This window comes from Porites lutea, chromosome 7, assembly GCF_958299795.1.
Source record: "Porites lutea chromosome 7, jaPorLute2.1, whole genome shotgun sequence".
NCBI classification, from domain to species: Eukaryota; Metazoa; Cnidaria; class Anthozoa; order Scleractinia; family Poritidae; genus Porites; species Porites lutea.
Window position 1 is genome coordinate 27,444,698 of NC_133207.1, and position 25,542 is coordinate 27,470,239.

The 25,542-nt window shown below is 38.9% G+C and overlaps 1 protein-coding gene across 4 annotated transcripts; it reads left to right on the forward strand.

The window, feature by feature from the left end:
• The first annotated feature begins 1,219 nt into the window (after window positions 1-1,219).
• Window positions 1,220-22,613, forward strand: LOC140942772 (phosphofurin acidic cluster sorting protein 2-like). 4 transcript variants are annotated; one of them, XM_073391763.1, is made up of 25 exons: window positions 1,220-1,364; window positions 4,939-5,026; window positions 6,386-6,475; window positions 7,144-7,269; window positions 8,427-8,518; window positions 8,997-9,040; window positions 9,137-9,219; window positions 9,456-9,524; window positions 10,279-10,341; window positions 11,034-11,209; window positions 11,768-11,825; window positions 12,555-12,635; window positions 12,733-12,918; window positions 13,043-13,141; window positions 13,722-13,828; window positions 13,904-14,058; window positions 14,467-14,574; window positions 15,418-15,520; window positions 16,042-16,084; window positions 16,243-16,270; window positions 16,834-16,975; window positions 17,423-17,528; window positions 17,649-17,766; window positions 18,828-18,956; window positions 19,807-22,613. In XM_073391763.1, exons 1-25 carry the CDS (start codon window positions 1,243-1,245, stop codon window positions 19,923-19,925), a joined length of 2,535 nt encoding a protein of 844 aa, XP_073247864.1. In that variant the 5' UTR covers window positions 1,220-1,242; the 3' UTR covers window positions 19,926-22,613. The 4 variants fall into 4 exon arrangements, with proteins under 4 accessions (XP_073247864.1, XP_073247865.1, XP_073247866.1 ...); XM_073391764.1 differs by having other exon boundaries at window positions 16,837-16,975; XM_073391765.1 differs by lacking the exon at window positions 13,043-13,141.
• The last annotated feature ends 2,929 nt before the right edge of the window (window positions 22,614-25,542 follow it).

Below are 25,542 nucleotides of genomic sequence, written 5' to 3' on the forward strand. Positions count from 1 at the left end.
GTTTGCGACCCCGGCAGGACATCAGCTGTAAGACCATATGCGCTGATGCAGGGGCGGATCCAGGTTTTTTGTTAGGAGGGGGTGCACTCGTCTCTTGCTCTACTTCAACACCAATAAACCACATAGTTTTTTTTTTGCAGAATACCAGTTGTATTAGAAAACCGCAGGTCATCTCCGGGGGGGGTGCGCACCCCCTGCACCCTCCCCCTAGATCCGCCCCTGTGATGTAGCTATCCGCAAACAATAGACAAATGCTTTGCAAAGATATTGCGATGGAAAGGTCCCTTGAAAATTTCGATAGAACAAAACGTCCACTAGAATACAGCTACTCACTCCATGTCCTCGAATTTCAAGTTCGACCGGACACATTTGTTTGCTTAAAGTTTCCGTAGCTGTAAGGCTATGATCTACTCAAAGGATGCTCGGATATTAGACGATCATTTTTCAAGTTTACGGCTATTTTAAGAAACACAATGAAACTTTTTTATAGCTGTTCATCTGCAGGCGTCGGTGGATCAACTCCTAACAATACATATAGCATGTTCTAGGCTCCGAGATAGTGGTAACCTGAGATCAGACGCAATTTTAGTAGCCTCCCACGCGTGGGAGGCTAAAGTTTTAGCGGTTCTCATACATTCTCTCTAACGGCCAGCGCTAAAATTGGGCTCTCCTTTCGTTTCGCCATGCCCGCCGGAATGTAATTTTCAAAGCGAAACGAAAATAGAGCCTAATCTCAGGTTAAGATAGTGGTGAAAGTGAAAAGTCGTTCAAAACTAAGAAAACGCGCGGACTCTGGGGAGAGACGGGGCGGCGGCATTTTTCCCGCCGCCACCGCCCCCTTTGCCAAGTCGCGCACGTCTTATTTTCGCTTTGCTGCGACGAATGTCGCAAGAAAGTGAAATGAAGAAATAAAGTAAAATAAAATAATAGGCTTGCACAGAGGAAATCTACCGGCCCGGAATTAAAAGGGTTTTATGGGAACGAATTCGCCAATAATCCTGCACAAGGTAAATAAAAGGTAACCAAGATTGCAAGCGCACTGGACTAATCACTGGTAATATTCAGAGACCCTCTGGACGTGACTCTTAGGCTTTTTACGCTTATTCCTAGACCACCCTGTCGGGACAAGTCACCATCTAAAAATTGCCGATGATTGGCATTCAGTTGTTGCTGATCACCGGAAGTTAGCTAGCAGCCAATGCGCAAGCGTACTTCACCAAAACAAAATGAGATCAACTCAACATGGCGGCGGATTCAGGAATACGCCGAGATGTTTCGGCTTCTTGTACACCCCAAAGGCCTGTTCCAATGAAATTATTTGCTACTTGGGAAGTGGAGAGGACATCGCCAAATTGTGTGCCGCGGTGAGTTTGTCTCAAAAGCATTTTCGTTTGTTTTGCGTCGTACGAGACTTTCACAAATATCGTGGACAGATCGATACTGAGCTAGTTGTTTGATTGACAGTGATGCCTCGAACATTCCCTTCCGAGTTTTGTCTTTCTTAGTTTAAACGTTCTACAGTTGTTTGCTGTTCAGCTGTAACTCGCTGTAAGATCGTTGTATTGTTTAATGCTGTTATTATTTAACTGTGGCCATCGAAAGCAAATTCAATCTCACTTTATTTGAATTGTCAGGCGAAACTATTCACACTGAACTCCGCTATCCTAGCCTGGAACACGTGTTTTCGTGTTACACACAGGAGAATCTTTGTCTTATAATTTTCCCTTGTGATTAGGAATTTTGCTTAGCGAATTTTCAGTTTTAATTTAATTTCTTAATCAAGGCGGATGGCAACGGAAGTAAAGGCTTTGTCAGCGAAAAATGCAAGCAATTGACAGTTGCATATCGGAACTTTAATCCTTTTCTAGTTGAATTTATTTATTTTTGAATTTATTGGGCACTTTCTTTGCTGTGGAAAAACGATAATTGTGGAATAATTATGCCTTAAAATTCACGAGCGACCCCACAGATCAAGCAAAATTTGATTTTGATCGTGCCTAAAACATCCTCATAATGTACTACAACAAAAAGCAGACTGCATGCAATCGAATTTGGCGAGAAAACGTCTATTTGTCAGCTTCAGTTCATATCGATCATTTTTATGGCTTTTTGACTTGAGTTTGCTTTGATACACAAACACAGTGAATCTCTGTGTTTGGTTTTAAAACTGAGCCAAATATAGAACTTGGTTCAAGTGTAGACTGAAATGCAAATTTTTTTATTGTTGTTGGTCGAATGCAACTGACACCCTTTGAATTGAATTCAGAACGATCACGGCGTTCTACAAGACTTGAATTTCGTGGGAAACGACGTGCTTATTTCTTAATAAACCCTTTTTGAATCAGTGGTTTTTTTATGCGTGCCTTGGGGGAAAGGATCTAAACTTTGATATTAATTGTTTATTCAAATTTTTAAAATAACTCTACCTAATATCTTTCATTGTCATTGTTACAAATTTTTCATTTTCTTGCTGCGTGCATTTTCTTTTCGTTTCTTAAAATTATTGAAGCAAAATGAAAGCATTTTCTTTTTGTAGCTGTTGAACCCAGTGTTTTTGATATTCTAACTATTAAATGAATCTGTGAAATCTGTAATATAGTACTGTATGCAAAATAGCCTCTATTTTTATCCAGAAAAGATAAACCATCTGACACAATTTTATTAAAGGAAATTATTAATTACTTAAATCTTCTTTTTCCAACTAATCTGAGGGGGGTTTCTTTCTATTCTTGCAAAACAAAAGATCAAATTTTTTGTTTACTTGAGTGTTTAATTTTTAAGAAAGTCTCCAGAAATTTTTACTTTGCTTTTTATTTGCACTGCTAGATATGGTGATAAAGTTATCTTTGGAATCTTTTGTGGGACGATAAAGTTTACATCTGTGCATTTTCCAGACCCATTTCTTGAGAATTATATGGTTTTCTTCATCAGCTTGAAGTTACTTTTTCTTAAATTTAATGTTATATTTTTGGATGCTAAAAATAACCAAAAATTAATTTGATACTGTCATTAATGTATATTGCATGCACTTACCAATATAGCCAGCAGGTGTTCAAAAAACACTTTATAGCCTTCTCTTTTATTTGGAATAATACTACATTTGCTTGCTGTTTTATCATAAAGAGTATTTTGTATTTGACTGATAGGATTAAAATTACCGTTTTATACATTGTATGTATTGTGGTTCAATTTTATCCTTAGTATAAATTTTATGTTTCTTTTTTAAACTCAATACAAAAACAAAAGAAAAGAAAAGTTGATTATGAATAATATTGATCTGATCCACAACAAGTAGTTTGAGCCATGCATTTTTTATCAGAGCTGGGTTTATTGTAGAATTTTCCTTTTAATAATTTTTATCCAGGGAAAAAACTACTGTTTCCATCATGCAATTCAAATGTATTTTTGAAATGACTATTTATTTTATTTTGATATGTCTGAGGATGTCATATGGATTTTGCTTTTCATAAAATTTGTGTAGTAGGAGTTGTAATGTGAAAGTGAGTGCTGGCCAGAACTGAAAGCTGTTATTGGGAATAAAAGCTTCTATTAAATGTTGTTTTGATTTAAATATTATAATTATGGCAAAAGTGAAATACAGAGAAGCAAAAAGGTTTAGACAAAAATTTTAGCTGTTGTGACTTTGCCCACTGAGGTAATTTATTGATTAATGTTCATCTCTAAAACTCTGGCTACTGTAAATCTTCAACTTAGGTAAAAAAATATGTATAATTATATATGTTACAGGTCAAAATTAAATTCAAGTTTAAAGTTTTAAACATATTCAAATTCAAATTCAAAGTAGACAGACTGCAAATTATAGTAGTTGCTAAAAAATATATCTACGTGTCCCAACTGTTCATCAGTAGGATGCCTAAAATGCATGCAGTTCCACAATTGGTTTCAGCTCCATTAAATCCTATACCAATCGACGACAAAATCATTTGAGACACTTTGCCCAAAAGGGGCTTTTTGACGTTTTACCGACTTTAAATGGGGATAATAAAGCTTTTCCTCCCCCATCCCCTCCGGGCAACGTTGTGCCACTGTTCAAGCTACCTGTAGAAAACAACAAACACCCTAGCTGTGAATGGAGGGGAGAGGGAAAGGGTGTGGATTCTTTTGTTCTCTGAAGTATAATGTCTCAATGATTTTGTTGTCGATTGTAGGTTGATTCTCAGTTATTTTCCTTTTTCTTCTAGCCCTAATTATTCATGAATTAGGGCTAGGAGACAAAGGAAATTGAGAATCAACCTAGGTTAAAAAAAATGAACCTGAATCTAATTTTGACCTGTAACATATATATATAAATTTAATCTTTAATCAATTAATCTACCACCTTTTAAAACAAGAAGAGTCCAGTACAGGAGATTCCAAATTATAATATATACATCTTTTGGCAAAATTTTCTTGGGTTATTATTGGCTTTCCTGTGATAATTTTTATTGCTGAGAACAGTACAGAATGACAAGGAGATACACCCTTAGGACTGCGTGGTGCTATAGCAGCACTTGGTGGTCCCTAGTGCCTTGCCTTTGCTTTTGAGCAAGTTCATGTGTAGGAAATCTTACTTTTTGGTTTAAAATCTTATTCTGGGCACCCTGGATTTTATAGTTTCAATGCATTAATGGGTTCCCTACAGTTTTTTCTAAGAACACAGCAGTGACCTCAAATTAAACATCCAAGGCCCTGTTTGTAAAATTTCAGCATTTGACGAACCCCACAAAGATGGGTTGAAATTACAACAGTGACAAAGATAAGTACAAATATAATGGTAAAACACCAACAGGGACTTTGCTTGCACCATTATTTCTTGAAACAATGTGTTTTAAAATTCAGACTTATTAAAGGGACGTGCATACCCCCCCCCCCCCCCCTGCCTCCCCCTAGAGGGCCGGGTTACCAGCAAGAAAATTAAAACCTGATTGTGTTTTTCAGACTTTGCACGATGACACTGACGAGACTGGAATTATTGAAGCCCCTAGAGCCAAGTCTGACTGAAGTGATAATTTCTGTTTCCATGCAGGTAAATGGGTAAATATTCTGGCTGCTTGCATTCATTTGATTGGTATCTTCCAAAGCAAAACCATGAACTGCCAGCTATACCCCCCTCCCCCCCCCCCTACCAGCACAAGTTAGCCCCCGGGAGGTAAGCCCCCCTTAAGCTTATACTGGGTATTGGTATAGATTTGGTTTATTAGGGACCTTAAGCAACGACGATGACGATGTTGGCAGTGAAAATGTCGCTAAAAAAATGAATTTGCATTCTTTCAGACTTAATCGCATTTATTTGGACCCGCTTAACCCTTTAAGTCCCAACAGTGACCAACAGCAATTTTCTCCTAACAATGTCCATACACTGTCAAGAGATAAGGTTGTAAGAATATAAAAAATGATCACGAAAGAGAAAATGTCTTGATGTTTTATTAAATTCTCTCAACTTATTCTTAAAGGTAATGTATGGAGATCAGTTTGGAGAATTTGTATGTGGATACTGGGGCTTAAAGGGTTAATATGTCAAATGCAGGCGACTTTTCCTGCAACCTTGTTCCCAGGGTTCTCTCCTACCCGGACTACGCCCATAGGGCGGGTAGGAGAGAACCCTGGGAATGAGGTTGCGTAAGGATTTTATTCAAGTTCAAAAAGAGGAAGGAAAATTTGTCGTCGTATGTCCATGTCCTCCATAAAATGTCAAATTAGGTGGTAAACTTCACATTGTAGTCGTGTAGTGGACATCAAAGAAATGTACTAAAAGCGTGATGCACGTGCAGAGCTGTTGTTTTGATCATTAAATCTATTGTTTTTTGAAGTTGTCGTCGTTGTCATCGTCATAGTTGCATAAGCTCCGTATTAGTTATGACATTTTGAAACTTAATTGAAAACCAGTAAATATAATATTATTCAAATGAATTTTGATCAGTAATTAAATATATAGCTTTGCCTTGCTTTGAAGCATTATTTTCTTATTCCAGTTATAAGCCCCTTTGGATACAAGCCCCTCTGTTTATAAGCCCTCCTTATGAAGGTTTATTAGCCGACAGCTTATAAGCAGCAGTTTACAGTACTGAATTCCATCTGGGTCAGTGTGGAAGCAGAGGAACTCTGCTTCAGTATAATTTAGTCACTTACTTGATCACTTTCACCTTAAAGGAGCTAACTTATGTTGTTTGTTAAAAGTTAAAACATGTCTTTGCGTCTAGTGAATTCCAAAAATATTGGTCGCATTTTGTTTTTTAAGACTTTATTTACCAGTATTTATGTCATTTGTTCCTATGGATGGCAAGAATGCATGCGGAATAAAACATGGACGTGGAAAAACAGAAATTAAAATTGATCATTTCAGAAACAATTTTCTTCATATAATAATATTATTGCCTTATTACAGAGTTCTCGCAGGATTCTGAGATCCAATGAAATTGTTCTTCCATCCTCGGGTCTGATTGACACTGAACTGGATTTGTCCTTCTCACTTCAGGTCAGTTGATAGTACATATATATCCTCTTTTAAATACATACAGTCGAAACTTGGTAATACGGCCACCAATCGGCAATGAGTCAAAAAAATTTGGCCGTATTACTGTGGCAGGCTCAAATCTCATGACTTGAGGTCCGTAATGGCAAATACACCGTACACCCCAATTTTGAACCTCTATTCTCATTAATAAATATCTGGAATGTAAATATCACGTACAGTAATTGAAAAAGCTACTTAAAATTTCCTTCAGTACATGAAACTCTTTTAAAATTCAGTGTACTGTAGTCTAAAAACAGGACAAGATTAAGCTCAGATTACTTAAGGTCAATAAAATTGACAAGTTACAGGCGTTTTGAGTAGCCGTATTAACGGGTGAAATTATAACAGATTTTAGAATGTGCCCATTGGCCGTATTAACAGGTGACTGCATTAATGGGGTTTTTTTTTATAAGGAAATGTATGGCCATTTTGCTGGGCCAAAAAAACTGGCCATAATATAATATATAACAAAGTGACTGTGATACCGCCGTTGCCGTAAGGCGGGGTTCCACTGTAATATTAATTTTGTTTTGGTCAAGTTACTTTTAGAGGTAGTATCACACACCCTGGGAACATTTCAGGTTAGGTTGATTTCTTTCATTTTACTTTACCTACATGTACATGTATAGTACCCTCACTTTTTGAAGAGAGCTGGGAACAACCTTCAGGTAATGCTTCAAAGACGAAAGAAATACAAGAATCGCACCATCCTTGGGTTCAAAACTTTGGCTGTTGGATTGGTAAACATGGGTCAGGTGAGAGACTGACTGCAGACTTCTAGTTACATGTAATTATCTGTTGCTCTGTTGTTGTTGTTGTTGTTGTTGTTGTTTTCTTAACCCTTTCAATCTCAGGCGTCTTTTAAATGACAGTCTTTATTATTTGATCTGTCTGATAATCATTTCTAAGCACTGTTAATCGGGCATAGCCAAATTTTAGTTGGACACCGTCAAAATAACTGACATGTTTTAACATTTGTACCTGGCTCTGCAATCCTAATCCTAAAGTTTGAATGGTCACTTTTTGTTCCAGACTTACACATGTATCATAATTCTTAAATGTAACAGACAAAGGAAACTGAGTTTCAAACCAGGTTGAAATCATTTTAACCTTCACTACAGTAAACTAAAAGATCGGGATCCAATTTATTAGGATGCATTCAAAAGACAGTATTTAATAATAAATGGACAGGGTTTGCAAATTTTATTGATTCATGAGTGGAGTCAGTGTGACTTCTGCTTCACAAATTTTGGAGTCATTTTGGAATATTTGGAGTCAAGTATCACAACGAAAAAAGCCATTTTCAGACTTTCCAGCACATGGCCCTGGCATGTATACACTATCGTGAAGGATACACGAAGTAGCTGTGGCAGACTTCTGACCTGGAAAGTTCAAATCCATGATGGCAGTCATCGAGTAAACTTTGCTCGTAATTTACCCTCTTCTGTTTTGTGGTGCAGTATAATTCTTTAATTTTGATGATTCAATTAAGGTTTACAATTAACGTAAATTGTATTTGTCGTGAAAAAGGTAAGGACAAAACTGTGTTTGTTACCGAAAATTTCTGGAGTCGAAGTGACTCCCTCCGTAAACTCAGTGGAGTCATCTGAACAATTTTGGCATAAAATATGCCAAATTTGGCGTATTTGCGAACCCTGATGGAATATAAACTCTGAAAATCACTAGTTTAATCTGGCAATCATTGGACTGTAAAATCCAGAAATCTGGTGGGCAATAATAACAGTTAATTAATAATTTTTAGCTTTCTGATGGTCAAAAAGTTTGCAGTTGAAGAGATTTAACACCAATTTCAATGTATTCTTACTCCAGAATGAGATCAATCAAATGTGTCCTTAGAATATTAGGTAACATTTTTATATTGTGATTATTATTACATACTTGTTGTTTCCAGGTCCTTCAGCATGCAGTAGAAAATCAGTTAAAGTTGTACACAAAGGGAACACCTGTCCCTGTGGCACAGATTACTGTCAACTCTCTTACTAGGTTGGTTGTGCTTGGGTAAAACTACATAACTTTTCGTGGTAGCTTTTCTTCTTGCAATATACAATCAGTTACAAAATCGTTGGTCGCAACACTGCAGTTGTCATGTGAGGTATAGTTCGCCCTCTCTCCCCAAGCAACGTTGACTTGTTCATTTGGGTTGTTACTTTTGGGGCTTTTCTTTTTGTTGGCCGAAAACTGTTTTCTTAATGAAAATTGTACAAATGTAGTCAGCATCTACCTCCACTAAGTAATGCCCAAATCTTAGCTTTTGAATTAAGGTGGTTTCTTATATGGCCAGTTGAAGTTGTCTGTAATGCAGCTACTATGGATCTCCTCTGTAAAAGATTTCTGCTTATGTCTTAATTGGCAGTGAAAATTATTGGGCTTTAAAGTTAGTACAGGTACATGTACATTTTGTGAAGAAGCAGTTTTTATCATTGAATGCAAAGTAATTAGCTTATTTCCTGTGTATTCACAGCCAGCCGGTTGAAACAGATAGAATGACTGGATCAGCAGTAAGAGGTGCGTACAGTAGTAAAATACATAGTGAGAGACTTGATAATTTTACAAAGTTTGATAACCATTGGAATTTAATAATGTGTTGTGTTTTTTATTCAGGTGATGGTGATGAGAACTCTAGTGATGATGATGATGATTACTCGTTATCAGACCAGGAAGCAAGTGACAGTGGTGGAGACGCTGTAAGCACAGCTAATTTAGTTTGCTTTATCTCTGTGTGCTTGGACCACAACACAAAAATTCTCTTTTCATCACTTACAATGTAATAAGTACATTTTAGCCGCCTCCAGTTCTGATACAAACTCGGCCCCTTTGCATCTATCCTGCCCCCCCCAAAAAAATCAAACTTATTTTCATATTCATAAGTGGTTGTGCACAAAGCCTTGTTTTGATGAAGGAAATCGATTTTTCTTTCAAGGATATTCTTGATGTGGAACAGAGGCAAGGAGGTAAAATAAGGCGTGGAAAAATAACAATACCAGCAAAGGTAAATAAAACCAAAACCTCATGTTCAAAATTTTGTTTTAAATCTTTTGATGTGATTATATTTGTACCAAAAATTGACATAAAAAGTGAGTTGAGATTTTCACTATGTAACAAAGCAATACACATGTTTTGAAGAAAATTTAGGGTGTTAATACAAATGTATCTGTAATACCTGTAACGTAGAAATTTTTATGCAGTATGAAAAATCTCATTATAATAGAGTAAAATTCATCTCATCAGTCAGTACTTTCACAAATAAGAGATTGTGTGTAGTGCATAGCTAAACACTTTTCATAGCAACATAGTTACACATCAAAGCTGCAGGTGAAGTGGATCATCAGACAATTTCTTACTAAAAATTGGCCCATTTCTCACAAGGTCAGATGTGAGGTCTAGACAAAGTTAATAGTTAAGACTATTATTTTTAATTTTCAGATGAACAAAATCTACATTGAATGCTTGTGAATAATTTACGAATGCTCAAGATAGATTTAACTTTTTTTGTCATAGTAATTAGATAGTAGTATTGCAGTGAATATGTGTGGTGCAGCTGTCTACCTGCAATTTAAGATACATACAGTCATGTAATGTGTCCTTTTGGGGAATTGGACAGCATTTTTGTCTTTTTTTTTTTTTGATAACATTTGGTTTCTTATGCCCTTTTAATAATATTTTTACCATGTAAGTGCTGGCAATTTATTTTTTGACTGATGTGCCCAAGGAGTTTAATATTATATTCTTTTTCTATCATTTAGCACCAGAAGAATTTTAAACAAAAGTTTATTGCACTCCTTAAGAAGTTTAAAGTCCCAGAGGAGGTGAGTCTATTGTGTGATTGCATGAGAAAAGAAGAGTTAGAATAGAGGATGAAGCTTGTGGAAATAGCCCCATGGGTATCTACTAAATTGCTTGATATTCCCTCCCAAATGACCCCATATTTGCTAATGAAACAAAAGGGGGTCATTGTATAAAAAATCGTCAAGGGTCATGCACCCCTTCAATTTACCCTTGAGAATATGTTTGTAGCTGGCTAAAATCCTCTCGGATAGCTTGCGAGCAAGCTCTTCGGGGCGCTCTTGTGGCAGGGCAGGAAAAGGAAGGAGAGCTTGCAACTATGTCTCTGGAAATATTTGAATATCTGCATTGAAAATGTCAATGCAAAATGCTGATTGGCAGAGATGACATTAGCAAAGATGTCATTACCCTTGGTGCGTGCTTTCACGTGTTTTTCAATGTGTGTTTACATTCATGGTGGTTTCCACTTTGTGCTGATTGGTGGAAATCTGACGGCTCAGTCGATGTGGAGCCACTAGGAAATTGAAGGCAGAATTGAAATTTCAGAGACATACATAAGTGTGGTTGTAAGCTCTCCCTCCTTTTTTCTGCCCTGGTGCCAGAGGGCCCCGGAGTGCTTGCTCACAGGCTACCTCTGTGACTTCTAGAAAATCAACAGTGGCACCACTCAAGCAGACTACTGTATTTGACTCACTTGTTTAATTATTTCTTGAAGGCATTAGTTAATGAGATGGGAACTCTTCAGGATATGGATATCAGCCCTCCAGAAAACGATGAGGCAGGGGATGATTTTCTCTTTCCTGATGATTTGGAAGACTTGGACAGTGATATGGAAAATAACCTTCTTGAAGACTCCATAAGTATTGTGTCAACACCTAAACCTTCTCTAAGGTATTAAATATGGTATTTTATTAAATTCTGTTTTAAGACCGAGTCATCGTTAGGTCAGCGTCTTGGTCATACTTGTCAACTGGTTTGCCCCAGCCCTACCCAACCTGGAGACTTTTAATCATGTTACAAAACAGTGTATGTTTATTTTTGATTACTTGAATGGAATGCTTGTAAACTAGCAAGAGCTTCAATTGCACTTTCATTAAAAATAAGACATACAGTGGATCTGTCATTTGTTTTGTTTCACATTTTGTTTAAGTTGTTGTAAATATCACCTGTTTGAGTTTTGGAATTCATTATTATTTATAGGAATTAGCCTGCGTGGCAAGCGTTCAAAAGGGAAAGGAAAAGGAAATTTGGGCCAAATTTCCTTTCCCTTCCGTTTGGAACACTTGCCACACAGGCTATATAAAAATCATTTGACCAGATTCTTTCTTTATGCAACTGTTTTTAACACTTCAAATACTTCAAATGCCAGCTTCAGATTCTTTCAGAATGGTCAAGGCAACTTATTGATGCCGTTGATAAAACACATGACTTCATTTTATTTGTTTTTAGACCTTTCTTTGACCCTAGAAGCTCAGTTGAAAATGTTCCAAATCATGTCGACACTTTGGTAAGTTATTTTGATGCATAACGTGATTAAGGGGCAATATTCCAGCAAAATTTGTCTGCAATTATGGCGAGCGAAGCGTCTCCTTTCGCGTGCGACTCTCGCATAACTTCGCGCAAAAACCGGTCGTTTCGATACAAGTCGTTTTGATACAAGCTCAAGCAGTGAAATTGCACAAAAATTTTGTTCACTTTAAGTATAGTTTGTGAGTGAAGAAGAAAAACATTTTGGGTGAATATCTTCGTTCTTTAAGCCAAGTATGTGGAACTATTTACACTTCGAATGAATAAACTTGTATCCAAACGACTTGTATCGAGACAACTTTGTATCGAAACGACCAGTAACCCTTCGCGCGACTCCCCCAAATGTAGAGCTTGCTTGCAGGCTTAGGGTGAGGTTACACGGGACAATTCGCAACGACAATTTCTAGCGCAGCAAAGCGTTACAATGTTGAAACAATGCTGCAACCATTGGAAACAATATCGCAACAATGTTGCAACGCTGTATTGCGCAAAAAATCGTCGTTGCGAATTGTCCCGTGTAACATCACCTTAAAGAGAGTGAGCAACATAAAACTGGGATATGTCAATGGCAAGCAGGCTAATTGTTATTTGTTGATGCTGAAGGCTGATTTGCCAGGCACTGATAATTTTTTTGTGACACAAGCTCAACAATAATTGGTTAAATTTCAGTGAGTAGCTTGTTTTGTTGAATAATGTTCTGGTACATTAGATTGACGAAGAAGAGCTCAGAAGTCCGCCGGCGTCAATTCAGGTGCAGGAAGCTGACGATGTTCGAGTAGATCATGAAATGGTGAGTTTTGTTGAAATAATGTATCAGTTAATGAGTTTGTGGCAGTAGCATTGTTATACATGTAAGTTCACTTGTTTGTTCGTTTGTTTGTGCGTAGGACGTTGTAAGTCCACCTTCTGACGGAGAAAATCTTTCGGACTCGACGAACACGTCAGACGCTTTGTCGGGAGGAGGCTTGGACGAGACGCCGTCTGTACGACGCAGTGTGTCATTCAAGGAAAAAAGAAATTTGGATGACTCGGACACTTTAACCAAAAGAAGAAACAGCGATATCGATCTGCAGGTGGGTGTAAAGCCATTCATATTTTGCTTGTTCTCCATTTATATAGAAAATGCAGTTATAATCAATCAATTAAATAATCAACTATTGAAGCCGAAGATGCTGAATGTGTTATTCCTGATTTCAGCTACCGAAAGTCACGTTAAACGAACAATTGAGCAGTGTGTTATCAGGGGATATTCCTGAGTCCATTCTGTTGATCAATACTGCCGAGTGGCAAGGACAGGTAAGGAGGGACGTCTTCTGGCAATAAATACTTTTAGGTGCAATTCCCAGAATGATAAATGTATGTGTGTTTTCAACGCAAAAACAGATGAAACGTTTTCCGTCCGTCCTATGTCGTTTCCTGAACTTGCGATAATCTCCTTTACGTTTAATTCTGCATTCCGCAGTTCTAATATATGATTTTCATATAGCGTTTTCTGATCGATTTTCTTCTCACTTTCACCATCCAGAATAATCTGGACACAATTTGAAAACTGAACGAAAGGTCCTCAGCTCTTGGCTGTCGACGAAGCAACTCGCCCTAACATGACCATCTCATGACTATTTTGTGTCAGTGTTTTTCGAAAATCCTCATGTTCGACCCACCACTTTACACCACTTAGCCCCTGTTTTCAATTCAGTTTTCGCCCTGGTGGCCCTTTCTGGGTGACCAAAGACTCCGTTTGGCGTCTACGGTAGGTGGCATAGAGGAGAAAAGGGATGTGTTTTCAATTCGCACGCGTTTTGGGTTTATGTAATAGCACTCTCAGAATGCTGTTTGACGTTATGAGGTTTAATGTTTCCCTCTTCTGTTTCTGCAGCTGTTGGCACTAAAGCTCTGTGATAAAGCTGTGAAGATGATTTGCACGAGATCAAGTTCAGACGTACATGCAGTTTTCTTGGCCATCGTTAATAAATATCAGAAATTGTAAGAAGACACCAATTCTCTTTTAACCTTCTGTGTCACGTTGTGTCTCATGTTATATGCCTTCTTTCTCGTTAGCTGTAATACACATCCAAAGTCAACCCGACAGCTGAGTGTAGCGATCGCCGGCACAGAGTCCTACATCAGCGCTGTACTTCAGCCTTACGTGGAACACTTCGCTTCCAAGCCATCAGATTGGCAAAATTTTCTTCGCTTTCTCGTTATTCCCCTCGGTAAGTTAATACAACTACCTTTTTTAAAAGGTAATACCGACGGACTTAAATTTGTATGCGATAGACTAAGCCTCCCTCACGGGTGTAGTATATATTTGTTTTGTACCTCATGACAGGTCACTTGGATAAATCTCTTCTCCCTATGCCCTTTTTTACTTGAGCAACCATTTTTCTCCATTTTAAGATTTCATTTTAAGGCAAGATACACATGTGCATATCGCGTGTCAATTTTAGGACACAAATTTTCCTTTCTTGTTCCGTACGTTTCTATTAGTCTTATTAGGGAGAATTTGTTTAAATATTTTAGAGAATGTATCTTGGGTGATCAGAGACTAAATTTTCATAACCTCTATGGTTGAATCACTGTTGGGGCTTGAAGAGTTAACCCAATTTTTTTATGGTTTACAGACAGTCAACCTTTAGCCAAGTATATCGCGTCGTTGGATCCGAGGTACAGCTCTCTCTTCATGGACAATGTTTGGAAAGAAGCGTTTGAACACTCCGACACGACTGTCGGTGAGTCTGTAGCATACTTTTTCTGTCTGTTGATAATGAAATCTGATTATTTTGTAATGATTGTATATTATTCGGCAGCTGGTGCGAGTGATCAGCTCGTCAGACCCGCAATCCGGTGTTTCCTCTCAGACCACTAACTAGCTGGACTTATTACTCGGCTGGCATTGTAGACGTTTTCTTCCGGTTCGTGAATGTTTCTGCTCGAATATCCGCCATATTAAATTCTAAAAAGTTGGGGTGTTGACAGAGGTAAGTCAGCCGCTCCCCCTCCCCCCCTTCCTTCCTCCCCCTCCCCCTCCCCCTCCCCCATCTCCTTCCTTCATCCTAACACTTATTTCTGGGCGCCTATTTCTACTTTCCTTAATCTTTCTCAATGATGAAATCAAAGATGGCGGTCACGACGTAACTAACATAAACAATTGCTTTCGCCCGCCCGAAAAATACGCCTGCATTGGGCGCTACAGTCCTTTGTTTAACTCCTCAGCCATGTTGTACACTTCAACGTAAACTTCAAATTTGGAAATGTTTAACTCCCCTCCGAACGACCTTGCTGTCTTTGCCAATTGAAGTGCCTGAAAAAGGTTGTAACTTCCCGTGACACTTCCTATTTAACTCCCTATGACACGAATTTTGATGATTTTGTCAGTAGGTGCAGAGACAACCAACAAGTTTTATGGCCTCGTATTGTTAATTTTTTTTTTCTATTGAGGTGTTTTCTAATTTCTTCCTACAAACGTCTGGTAGGCAGATTTGTTAACACTTTCAGCTATTTTTAAGCTGCTTTACCGCTCTGTAGTCTTAGTCCCACGCCAACAGCATGGTGTTTTTTTTTTTTAATTATAGACTTTGAGGAAGTCAGCAGACGAGTCAAAACCTTCATGTCAACGGCCACTGTCGCACATAACCTGCCGATTGCTGAGGCACTTGTAAATACAAAACCAAAAGGGTTAGTAAAAATTCAATAGATCTTAACCTCCTTCCCAAGATTTAAGGTTCCTTTTAAGCAACCCGAGCCTGTTGTCTGCTATTGTGTTGTTTCCTCCTGCGAACAAGCTCTCAGGACAGTCTCTGTGTTCGACCCGCGGGCGAACGGGATGGTGGAAATGAGACGAGGGAGCTGTCCTTTGTTCCCTTCCCTCCCCCACTTCCAAACCCAACCAAAGAACTCCCAGAAAGAGAGCGTGCTCCCATGCTTTCCACTTTGTCGCCAAAGTTTCGTTAGATGATCTGTAAGAGAAAGTACTGATTGTTCGGCAGTAACCGAGTGACAGACTAGGGTGAAGAGGGAAGGCTAATATTTTTGTTCCTTTATAGCACGACTTTTCAGATTGCACTTCCTTTATCTCAGAGCATAGAATGTAGTGTTTTCCTTCCTTGGTTATCATGGATTGCGATTATTCGCATCTATGTAAATCGTGTATCTCTGTATTTTTCCTTAAAGCTGATTTTTCTTTTTTTTGTCTTTAGGTCTGAAGAGGGCTCATCGCAAATATTTCTACCGTTTGTTTGTGTAAGTATAAGAGTGACAGAATCTTCTCCCAGATTTACGTTTCATTAAAGACTAACGGAAATTTATGGGATTGACTATGTTTGCTGTTGTGCAAAGTTAAGGGGTTCCCTTTTGGATCCAGTTTCCTAAAATTGGTATCTTGCGTATTTTTCTTACAGGACGTCAGGATTGGTTCAACAGATCAAGGTAAGCGACACGGGACAATGCTTGGCCTTAACTGAAATGTAACCTGGATGCGTACCGGCTTTTATAACTTTTGCTAAAAAAAGCTATAAAGATTCCTTCTACTCGTTAGTTGCTGGATAATGTTGGGTTGGGCGGAGTCGCCGGACAAATGTCGTAGCTAAGGAACTATGGAGCAAAGGCGGCGAAGTGGTGACAGCACTCGCCTGGCCTGAGTTCGAATATTGGAGGCAACAGTTTGTTGTTGATTTTCGCCTTTGCACCGAGAAGATTTTCTCTGGGTGCCTCGGTTTTCCCTTCTTGTCAGAAATGAATTCCCAAATTCCAATTCGATTCTGATGGGTGAACAAAGGATCACCTCGTGGATGAGCCACCTCTGAATTGTTATTTATTTATTCATTCATTCATTCATTTGGTTGTTTGTTTACTTATTTATTTCAGTATTCAGTATTCAGTATTTTCTTAAGTTTACAGGTTATGCCAATGTGCCGCCAAATCCGCGCCCCGTGATCTACTATTCATCAATAGTTGTTCTCATCGTCTTTTATTTCGTTTTTGCATTGTAGCAGACGACGAACCTGTAGCAACCACTAGCATGCCTACGAGTACCGGAGCTAAGAGCATCGGGACAAATTTGAGGGCTGAAAATCAGGGACCCGCCCTAGGAAGTCCCCAGACGCCCCCAACTTTAAACGCTCCTTCGACAAGGTACGTGCGGTGTAAGGAGTAAAATCAGTGCTAGAGTAAACTTGTGATCGTTTCGTTTTCTATGGTGTGAATTGTGCCCTAAATCTTTTCCTATGCATTCAGGGGCGTAAATGATCTCTAGGTATGACCCAGTGTAATATAGCGTCATGCGTCAGAGTGTACTAGGCTGGAGAGTATTTGTTTGACCGTTCGCCTTACTACCTCTTCGTTATCATGACCCTGTGATTTTTGGCCCGAATAAAGGCTGACCCATTTCCTCATTCTACAACCTCGAAGATGTTGCCACTTCGTTATTGCAAGCAACGACCATGTTTTGAAGTCGCTAAGAGTTATTCCCTTCACTTTTACCTCTTGACTACGACTTGATTTACCTTTGCGAGTTCTCTCATTTGGCTACGGTGAAGATCTCCCTCTTGCTTACGAACGCGTTCTTTGTTTCGTTCCCAGCCTTCATGACAGCGGAGGAAGCGGAGTAGGCCTGTGGTCGAGTGAGCTAATGGATCTTCAAGTTGACTATTGGCTGGTACCGGGATTAAAAAAGGATGTTAATAAGGTACTGTTTATACTTTGAGTTTGTTTTATTTGCTGTCTTGACATAGGTCCTTCATGAGCTATGTGATTTGAGTGTGTGTGTTTGTTTGTGCTTCCCTGAAGTCTTTTTCTCTCTTTTTAGTCGTCTCTCAAAACAACGTTTCGAACGCTAGTCGTCTCCAGACTCCCATCCCTCGAATCTCCAGATGAACCATCTGCGCTGACAGTCATGGCCGTGACCAAAGAACGCAATAAGAGAGGTCTGGATTGATGTTATGCCTTGTATTTTTTCCTTTCTCGTTTTTATTCAGTAGTTCTTTCGAGGATATTCTAGTTGACCCGTGCAAAGACCCCAGTACCTTACTGTATATGCAGTGTATTTTCTTTGCGTATTTTTTTGTTTTGTTTTGTTTCTTGGAACCAATTTTACTGCTGACAAAATAAACCTTCCCCTTCCCCTTTTAACGCCTGACACGCAGGCTAGAGAACAAATAACACCATGTGCAAATTGTTTTTAAAAAGAATTAGTTCTTTTTCTGAGTGGCCGCTATAAAACTTTCATGTTTTTCTTCCAACGCAATTCGTCTCCTTTGTTTTATGGCGATCACTGTCCGCATCAGTTAAAGTTCTCCAAGGAAACGACAAACAACCCAGTGAACTGAGTGCGAAACTGTACTTATTGAATAGTATTTTAAAAACAATTATTCCTGGGTTCATTCTAGGGCTAGTTGCGTAAAACTTACGTCCGACGTCAACTTGTATGCGCCGACTAACCAGTCAGGTGGTTTTAGAGTCCACTAGATTCTGAGAGGAGGACGACTACGAGAATCAGATTTTCTCTATACGAAGTAGTGCGCGCGCGTGAACTAGTGTTATTTTGGCGGGAAAACGCGATAGCCGCCGTTATTCTACCACGGGTTTAGCAAGAATGTCGTAGTGACGGAAACAAGGTATCAAATGTTAAAAGTTTTACCAGTTTGGGATTGGGAGAGTAACCTCCCTCGATAGGAATAACCGTGTTAACTTTTCTTTAAGTAAAATGAAGCTTCCCGGGATGTTCTTTTTTAGAATATCCGAGAAAAGAAAAACTAGTCAAATCTTTTCCTCGTAGATGTCCTCGCCTTCGAATCCAAAAGTCTCTATTAGCCATTATGTTTTATAAAAAGCCTAGTATGTGTAGCTCTTTTTTAGTAATGATTTGTTTTGTTTTCTGCTCAATGTAACGTATATGTGCCTTTGATACATCTTAAACGCTTTCGCTTGTATGCACTTTAGTCTCGGTGATCCAGCATCTTAGGGCTGTTTTATATCCTTTCTGCAGGACTTGAAGCTGTTATGCGGTCCATGAAGAAATCAAAAGAGCGAGACACCGAATCCAAGAATCAACCTGTGGTGGCGAGTGTGTCCAAACTAATTTGTACCACAAGAGGACAGAGCAGTACGTTAAACGGTGAGTTTATAAACCTACATAGTACCCTGGGAGCCAGGGATTTTATGGTGGCCAGTCTTTTGTCGCGGCTTCCTCGCTTGTGGCTCGGGCCTTTGGCCGAAGATGTGTCTACCGGCTGCCGACCCCAAAACATCCTGCCGCACGCTGGTACCCAGGGTAATGAACTAGTTCTTGCTGTAGCTTAAGGTTATCTCCCCACGATTCTGCTTAAATTGTAAACTCGCGCAAAATTCTGCATTAACGGCCCTCGAGAACGATATTTAGCACGTGAAAGATTGTTATTGCAATTCAGCAGTCTTTTGCGAATCGAAATCGATTACTTGTGGACGGAATCCGTGAACGCATAAATTTGTATAGTGATTTACAACTTTAAATCAACTCGTGTGGACCCAGCCAGATTGTCAACGAGGCGGGCTTGTGAACTTCTTGAGGAATGTTTACTTTCGGTTTGTGATTCATTTGGTGACAGCATATATATCTTCAGCTACATGATGCGTTTGCTTACAGGGTTTTCAATGAAAACCGGCAGCTGGCTTAATTCGCTGGCTATTTCACGTGAACTCGCGGCCTACTTTTCTTTGGAAACTACCCCAGTTTAAATACAGTATTCATGTGCTTTCACCAAATAAAAAGGCCAAAATTTAGTGATGTTTGTTTTCTTTTCAAACACTCTAATTTTTGCTCCAAAATGCTGGAAATGCATTCTAAGAGCCCCAAATTTCAAAATTTTGCCAGGGGGCATCCCTCTGGACCCCCTAGATTCTCTCGCCTTCAGCACTCTTTGGAAATTTGTTAAATAGGGAGCAGTAGGTAGAGTCCAGACTGCATTGTTGTATTTATTGTCTTTCAGTTGTTATTGATGGTGTAACGTGGAACGGTGTCAAGTTCTTTTCGCTCTCCTCCCAGTGGCCCACGCATATCAAGAACTTTCCCATCGGTCTGTTCGGAAGAGCCGAGACCACGTGTTGAACACTCCTATCCAGGTCAGAAAACGTGGATTGCGAGGTGCTGAGGCGAGTTTGACGTGCCTTAGTTCAAGTGGAAAATCCCCCGTAGTGTAGTGATTTACTCGCTAAATTTGTTGATATAGATTTCGAAAGGCGAGAGAAAATGTTGAGATAAGGTCAATAAGCCTTTTTTCGCCGAGTTCTATTTCGGGTGTTTTATGTGACGTTAGTCATCCAAACATTTGAAGCTGTTAACTTGGCGGACAGACTAGTTGGTTGTCAGTTCCAAGTACTGTGGATGCAACTAAGCGCGCGCCTGTACTTTCGCTATGTTCAAAGAATTGAGTTGGGTAAACATCAAAAAGTGTGTATAAACAATCTCTGTCAGATGCAAATACAGGTTTACTGGCGACAGCAGACGTCAGTTAACAAACAGCATAGAATCAAGTCCTTGCTAATTTTCAGTTTTCAGCTACTCCTTTTGATATGAGATCAAGGAAGCTACATCATCTGTTCATACCTTGAAGACCGTTTTTTGATGTTAGATGCTTCGTGTTCTTTAGCTGGGCATTGCACGTCTCGTGATTGATTGAAAAATCTCGCGCGCTTTTTACACCAATAAGACGTAAAACAGTAAACAGTAACTTGGTCACACCAGTTTTCCCGCGCCTGCCTGGCGCCGGCGATATGTATTTGCCTCTCTGATTGGTTCAGTACTTTATTATCTGTATTGTGATTAGATAGAATATTTATTCTGGTTTGGACTTAATATCAGTTCAAACAAGCTCTCGATCAAACGTAATGATTACAATATTAGACAGCGTTGCTTGAAAGTTTTAACAAATATTGAGTCAAAAAGGCGCGAAAAAAAAGTTTTATTGGAGAAAACAGAAACAGCCCCTCGAGAGGAGCGATTTAAATTGTCTATCGATGAGGACACTTTGCAACGCATATCATAAGGATCGTATTATTCTGTAGTGTTCGGTCCTGGTCATATCTGAGAAACTGTTGAAAAACTGTAAACGAGCTTGAATATTGTTTATGCAAGTAGCGGTTTTCTTGTTCCGCCGTCGCGATTAGTGATCTCTATTAATGATTCTTTTAGAAAGACCCAAATCATTAAATGTTCGATGACATTGCAGCCTTATAACAGTTACCCAGTTTCTTTGAGGTGAAATGGTCTACAGCTAAGTAGCTGGTATCTGCAAAATTTCTCTCTGCAAAAACCAAGGAAGGAGCAGAGTGCCTGAGCAAAGAGTTTTATTTACTTGAGTATATAAATATTCGGATATTATTCAAGAGCAATTAAGACAAAATTATTCCAAAGTTATTGAAACAACCAAAACACTCAGGTGCGAGTTTATTTTTTAAGTAGTTACCTCAGGATATGCATAGCGAATTTAAAGATTTAATAATTTATTACAGAAAAATCTATTATTACTCAGAAATTCATTGGTACGCCGAGAGTATTATAGTCGGTGAAAAAAAAGGATTGTAAGGAATAAGTTCAATGATAAGCTATGATACCGGTTTATGTTTTTTCCTTGAATGTGTTTCAGTATCCTCAAGAGTGTTAAATTGCCTTTCGCGTTCGCGGTGTATTTCATAGTTAATTTAATGCTGCTATTTTTCATTAATGTACAGCAGTTTTCTATCGCATCTGGCCAAGAAAATTTCCTACGTGGTTTATACAATTGTTTAATAGATAAGTTATGTTTTTTGATGTTGTTGAATCCGAGCTGGGTGCGAAGATATTTTAAGGTACGCTTAACCTTGTGTTTCGGTTTTCGCCCCATGTAGTGGAATCCGGGAAATTTTTGCTTGTGGAATCTGGAATCCCACTAACGACTGGATGCGGAACCCAAGTTCCACTGACAAAGAATCGAGAATGCACAGCGTGGAATCCAGAATCCAAGACTGTCTTGGATTTCCTTACGGGCGACAGTTTTTTCAGAAACGCTGATGTGCAAATCATATGTCACGCAGCAAATTCTCCTCATATGAGTCAGTATCATGAGTCGTCCTTGGCGTCAATGCTCAAACGTCATGGAATTTTCTTAAAATTAGGCAGAAATCATGAAGAGTCGTGATAAACATTACCTTCTTTCGAGTTCCCCTTTTATGTGGCCAAGCAAGGTTTTTTCGACCACATTTTTTATTTTGGTTTAAACGAAAAACAGTCTTTTCTTTTTTAAACATCTCGTAGTTGCGACCGTAAATTCATGGCCTAACGGTGAATATAGTAACGTCAAATCAACTTAAAAAAATGTAAATGGGTTGGTTCAGTTGGTGCGAATGCTATTTTCGTGTTGAGTATGAATTCTGTTTTTAATATTTGTAAAAGTCCTGGAATTAGGGCCCCAAACGTTGGACGAACAAACCAACCAACTTTCCAAGCCCACTGAGGCGTGGGAACTACAAGTGTTTTTCTTTCGTTAGTTGTACAAACCACGTAACGGAATTTTTATGGCCGTTATTTTTTATCGAGGGTACTTTCCTAATTGCATTGTTTTATTAGACCTCTATTTTTGTATTTCTTTGAGGGTGGTAATTGAAACGGACTCTTGTGAATCTCACGTGTTCCTATTCAGATGAGTAAATATTATGATAAATTTTGAGGTGGAAAATATACGAAAAATGATTGAAGCGATTTGAAATTGTTGATTAGAACTGTAACAAGGAACAGTTTGAAATAAATAAGCTCAAATTAGTCTGCGGTGTGGGTGTATTTTTGGAACGAGGGTGTAGTACTTGCTGTGTATAGTTGAAATCCATTTTGATTTTTGCAAACGGAGCGCGCGGGATTGGGAATAGTAGAAATTGCAACCAAGAGGGTGGGCGAAAAGCTGGAAGAACGAGTTGAGGGAGTGGTAGAGGGGAAGGGTGTTTGCCATTTACACAAACCGCAAGTGGAAGTCTTGTGCATAAACACAAAACTATACTACTAATAGTTAACACTACAGCTGCCCCTGCTCTAGCCTGAGAGCAAGGTCTCTGGGGCGCTCTGGCGGCGGGGCCGGAAAAGGAAGGAGAGCTTGCAACTACGTCTCTGGAATTTGAATATCTGCATTGAAAAAGTCGATGCGAAATGCTGATTGGCGGAGATAGCATTAGTAATGACGTCATTACCCTTGCATGGCACTAGTTTTTTAATATTTGTTTAATTCGCGCTGGTTGGCGGACTGATAGCTTAGGAATTCAAATTCCAGAGACGTAGTTGCAAGTTCTCCTTTTTCTCGCCCCTCTGCCAGAGAGCCCAGGAGAGCTTCCTTGCAGGCTACCCCCGCTCTGTACGTTATCGGTCAATAGTATACTTGGTCGTTGTGTAGCTCCTTGAAATATACCGATTCACAATGAAGACTTTCACACATATTTCATACGTTAGGTTAGATAAAAACAGGAAACTTAAGGTTCCATGCACTAACTCAATTCGATTTACACAGATTTGATCAAAACATTCTCAGTTTCGAGATTATTTTATTCTCAACCGTAAGAAAATATTTGATTAGAAGCTGGAATTGTTCGCTATTTCTCTTTCATTCTTTACAAAGAGTACATTTTATTAGCCGGAAAGTACGCCTTAGAAATTAAACGGTTTGATGAATTCACGCTCGCACGTTCTAGTCATTTTTTTAACTATTAAGACAATACTTACAACACTGAAACTTTATAGAAGGACATCTGTGAGCAGGGAATACGTCAGCACAGAATTTAACAGCTAAGAATTTAATTGTCGACGTATTTCTGTAATCGTCCATCGTTCTGCTGGTGATAAACTAGCCGTTGATTCACTTGTCTTGCTTGTTTGTGGACTGAGTCTTTTTCCCCCAAAGAGGGAGAAAGAGTGTCTGGCAAACTCTCCAAGTCTTAATACATACACAGTTATGCGCACCTTATAACTTCATCCGCACTTAACGATTGTCTTTTGGTTTATAACTTTCAAAACAGCTGCTCCACAGAATGTCACTAACAACAAGTGACGCAAAAGAGTATCGAAGTATGACAAGTATGACTCTACAATGAGTGTCACAAAGTCAACCTAAGCGATCCCTTCGGGCATTTTCTGTTTTACGTCATCCTAACCATCTTTTACTTGCGCGCATGAACAATAGAAACGTCATCATTACCTTTCGATTCCACGCGGCCCCTGTTCAAGCAAGTGGAGACTTTTTTCTGGTACATGACTGACTACATATTTCAGCTGTAAGTACTTTTCCATACATATGTCGAGTTAATTTTTTATCTGAGGTACTGGTTTTTATTTTTCCTTTGTTTCTGGGTATGGCAATGTATGCTACTGAAGTTGAAACAAAGGAAAAATAAAAATTACCTGAGATAAAAAATTAACAACAACATTTACGCGCGAGCTACTATTAGGATACTTCCTCGGGATCCCTTCCGGGGCAAAAATTTGACGTTGTGGGAGAACGACCCACTACGAAGTATATCAAAATCAGCTGAACAGACTAACAAGAGTAGAAAAATTGCATCCCTGCAAATCACAGCCCATATTTTCTGAAGGTTCCCAAACGGAAAGGAGCTAACCATTTGATTTTCCAACCGGAATTTCTGGTTTTCCCATGTAAATGCAAGTACCCATCGTCTTGGATCACCTGGCCTTCCGCTGCTACTTTAGAGAGCTTGCTCGCACTCTGCGTAACTTGACTCTTCGTTCAAGAAACAGGCCGTTTTGGACATGTTGGACAAAAGAAGACTGATTAGTTCGGTATAGCGCCAATAATATTGATGACTGCCGGTCAGTCAGTGATAGATTCTTTCTTTCGCGAGTATGTAAAAAAAATTGAGTGGATATGAGCTCGTGCACAGGCTGCAGAAGAGTGTGGTGAAGAAATGGATACAGAACCCTCAGGGGGGATGTTTTTGACTGGAGGCCAGGTTAACCACCGGCCAGCCCGGGACATGAAACTGTAGGTTATTTGTGAGAGAGCATATGAAATTTTACCTTGAAAATATAGGCATGATGATGTTTCCTCCCTGCCACGTTTCAAAATTAAAAAAAAAAAAAAATTTTCATGGAGGTCGAGCGTTATGAAGGTTAAATTAATCGACTTTTTGCATATTTGAATTAATTTCTTTATTATTTTTATTTCTCATTAATTAACCAAGAACGTGGTGTTTTTTAATTTCATTTTTCGTTTGCCTTGTTTACCTTATAGAGTGTTTTTACTTGACGTCATGGAGGCCATATGGGTGTCCCAAAACAATGAAACGGCGGCCATGTTGGTGTCCCAAACTAATCCTGTGGGAGTTGAACTCTTTCAGTTTTTTTGCAAACGCTTTTTTGTTTCAATAAATTTGCATAGATGCTGGCCACGCGAGTGAAAACACTCTATTATAGGAAATCAACGATGCACTTAAAAAAATCGCGTTAATTTAATGCAACTGATCTAAATTTACCTCTATGTTATTTACATTACACTGTATTTCACATCATTGTTGTTTTACAGCATGCACCTTTATTTCAATAACAAAACCTCGTCTGCTGACTGCGTTTCCCTATCAACGCCTTGGAGTCACTATCTGACAATTCGTCTTTAAGAATTGAGTTCAAAATGTCTTTCGACTGTTCTTCGTATTCATACGTTTCCCCGAGGGGATAACTCACTTCCTCAGTCTTT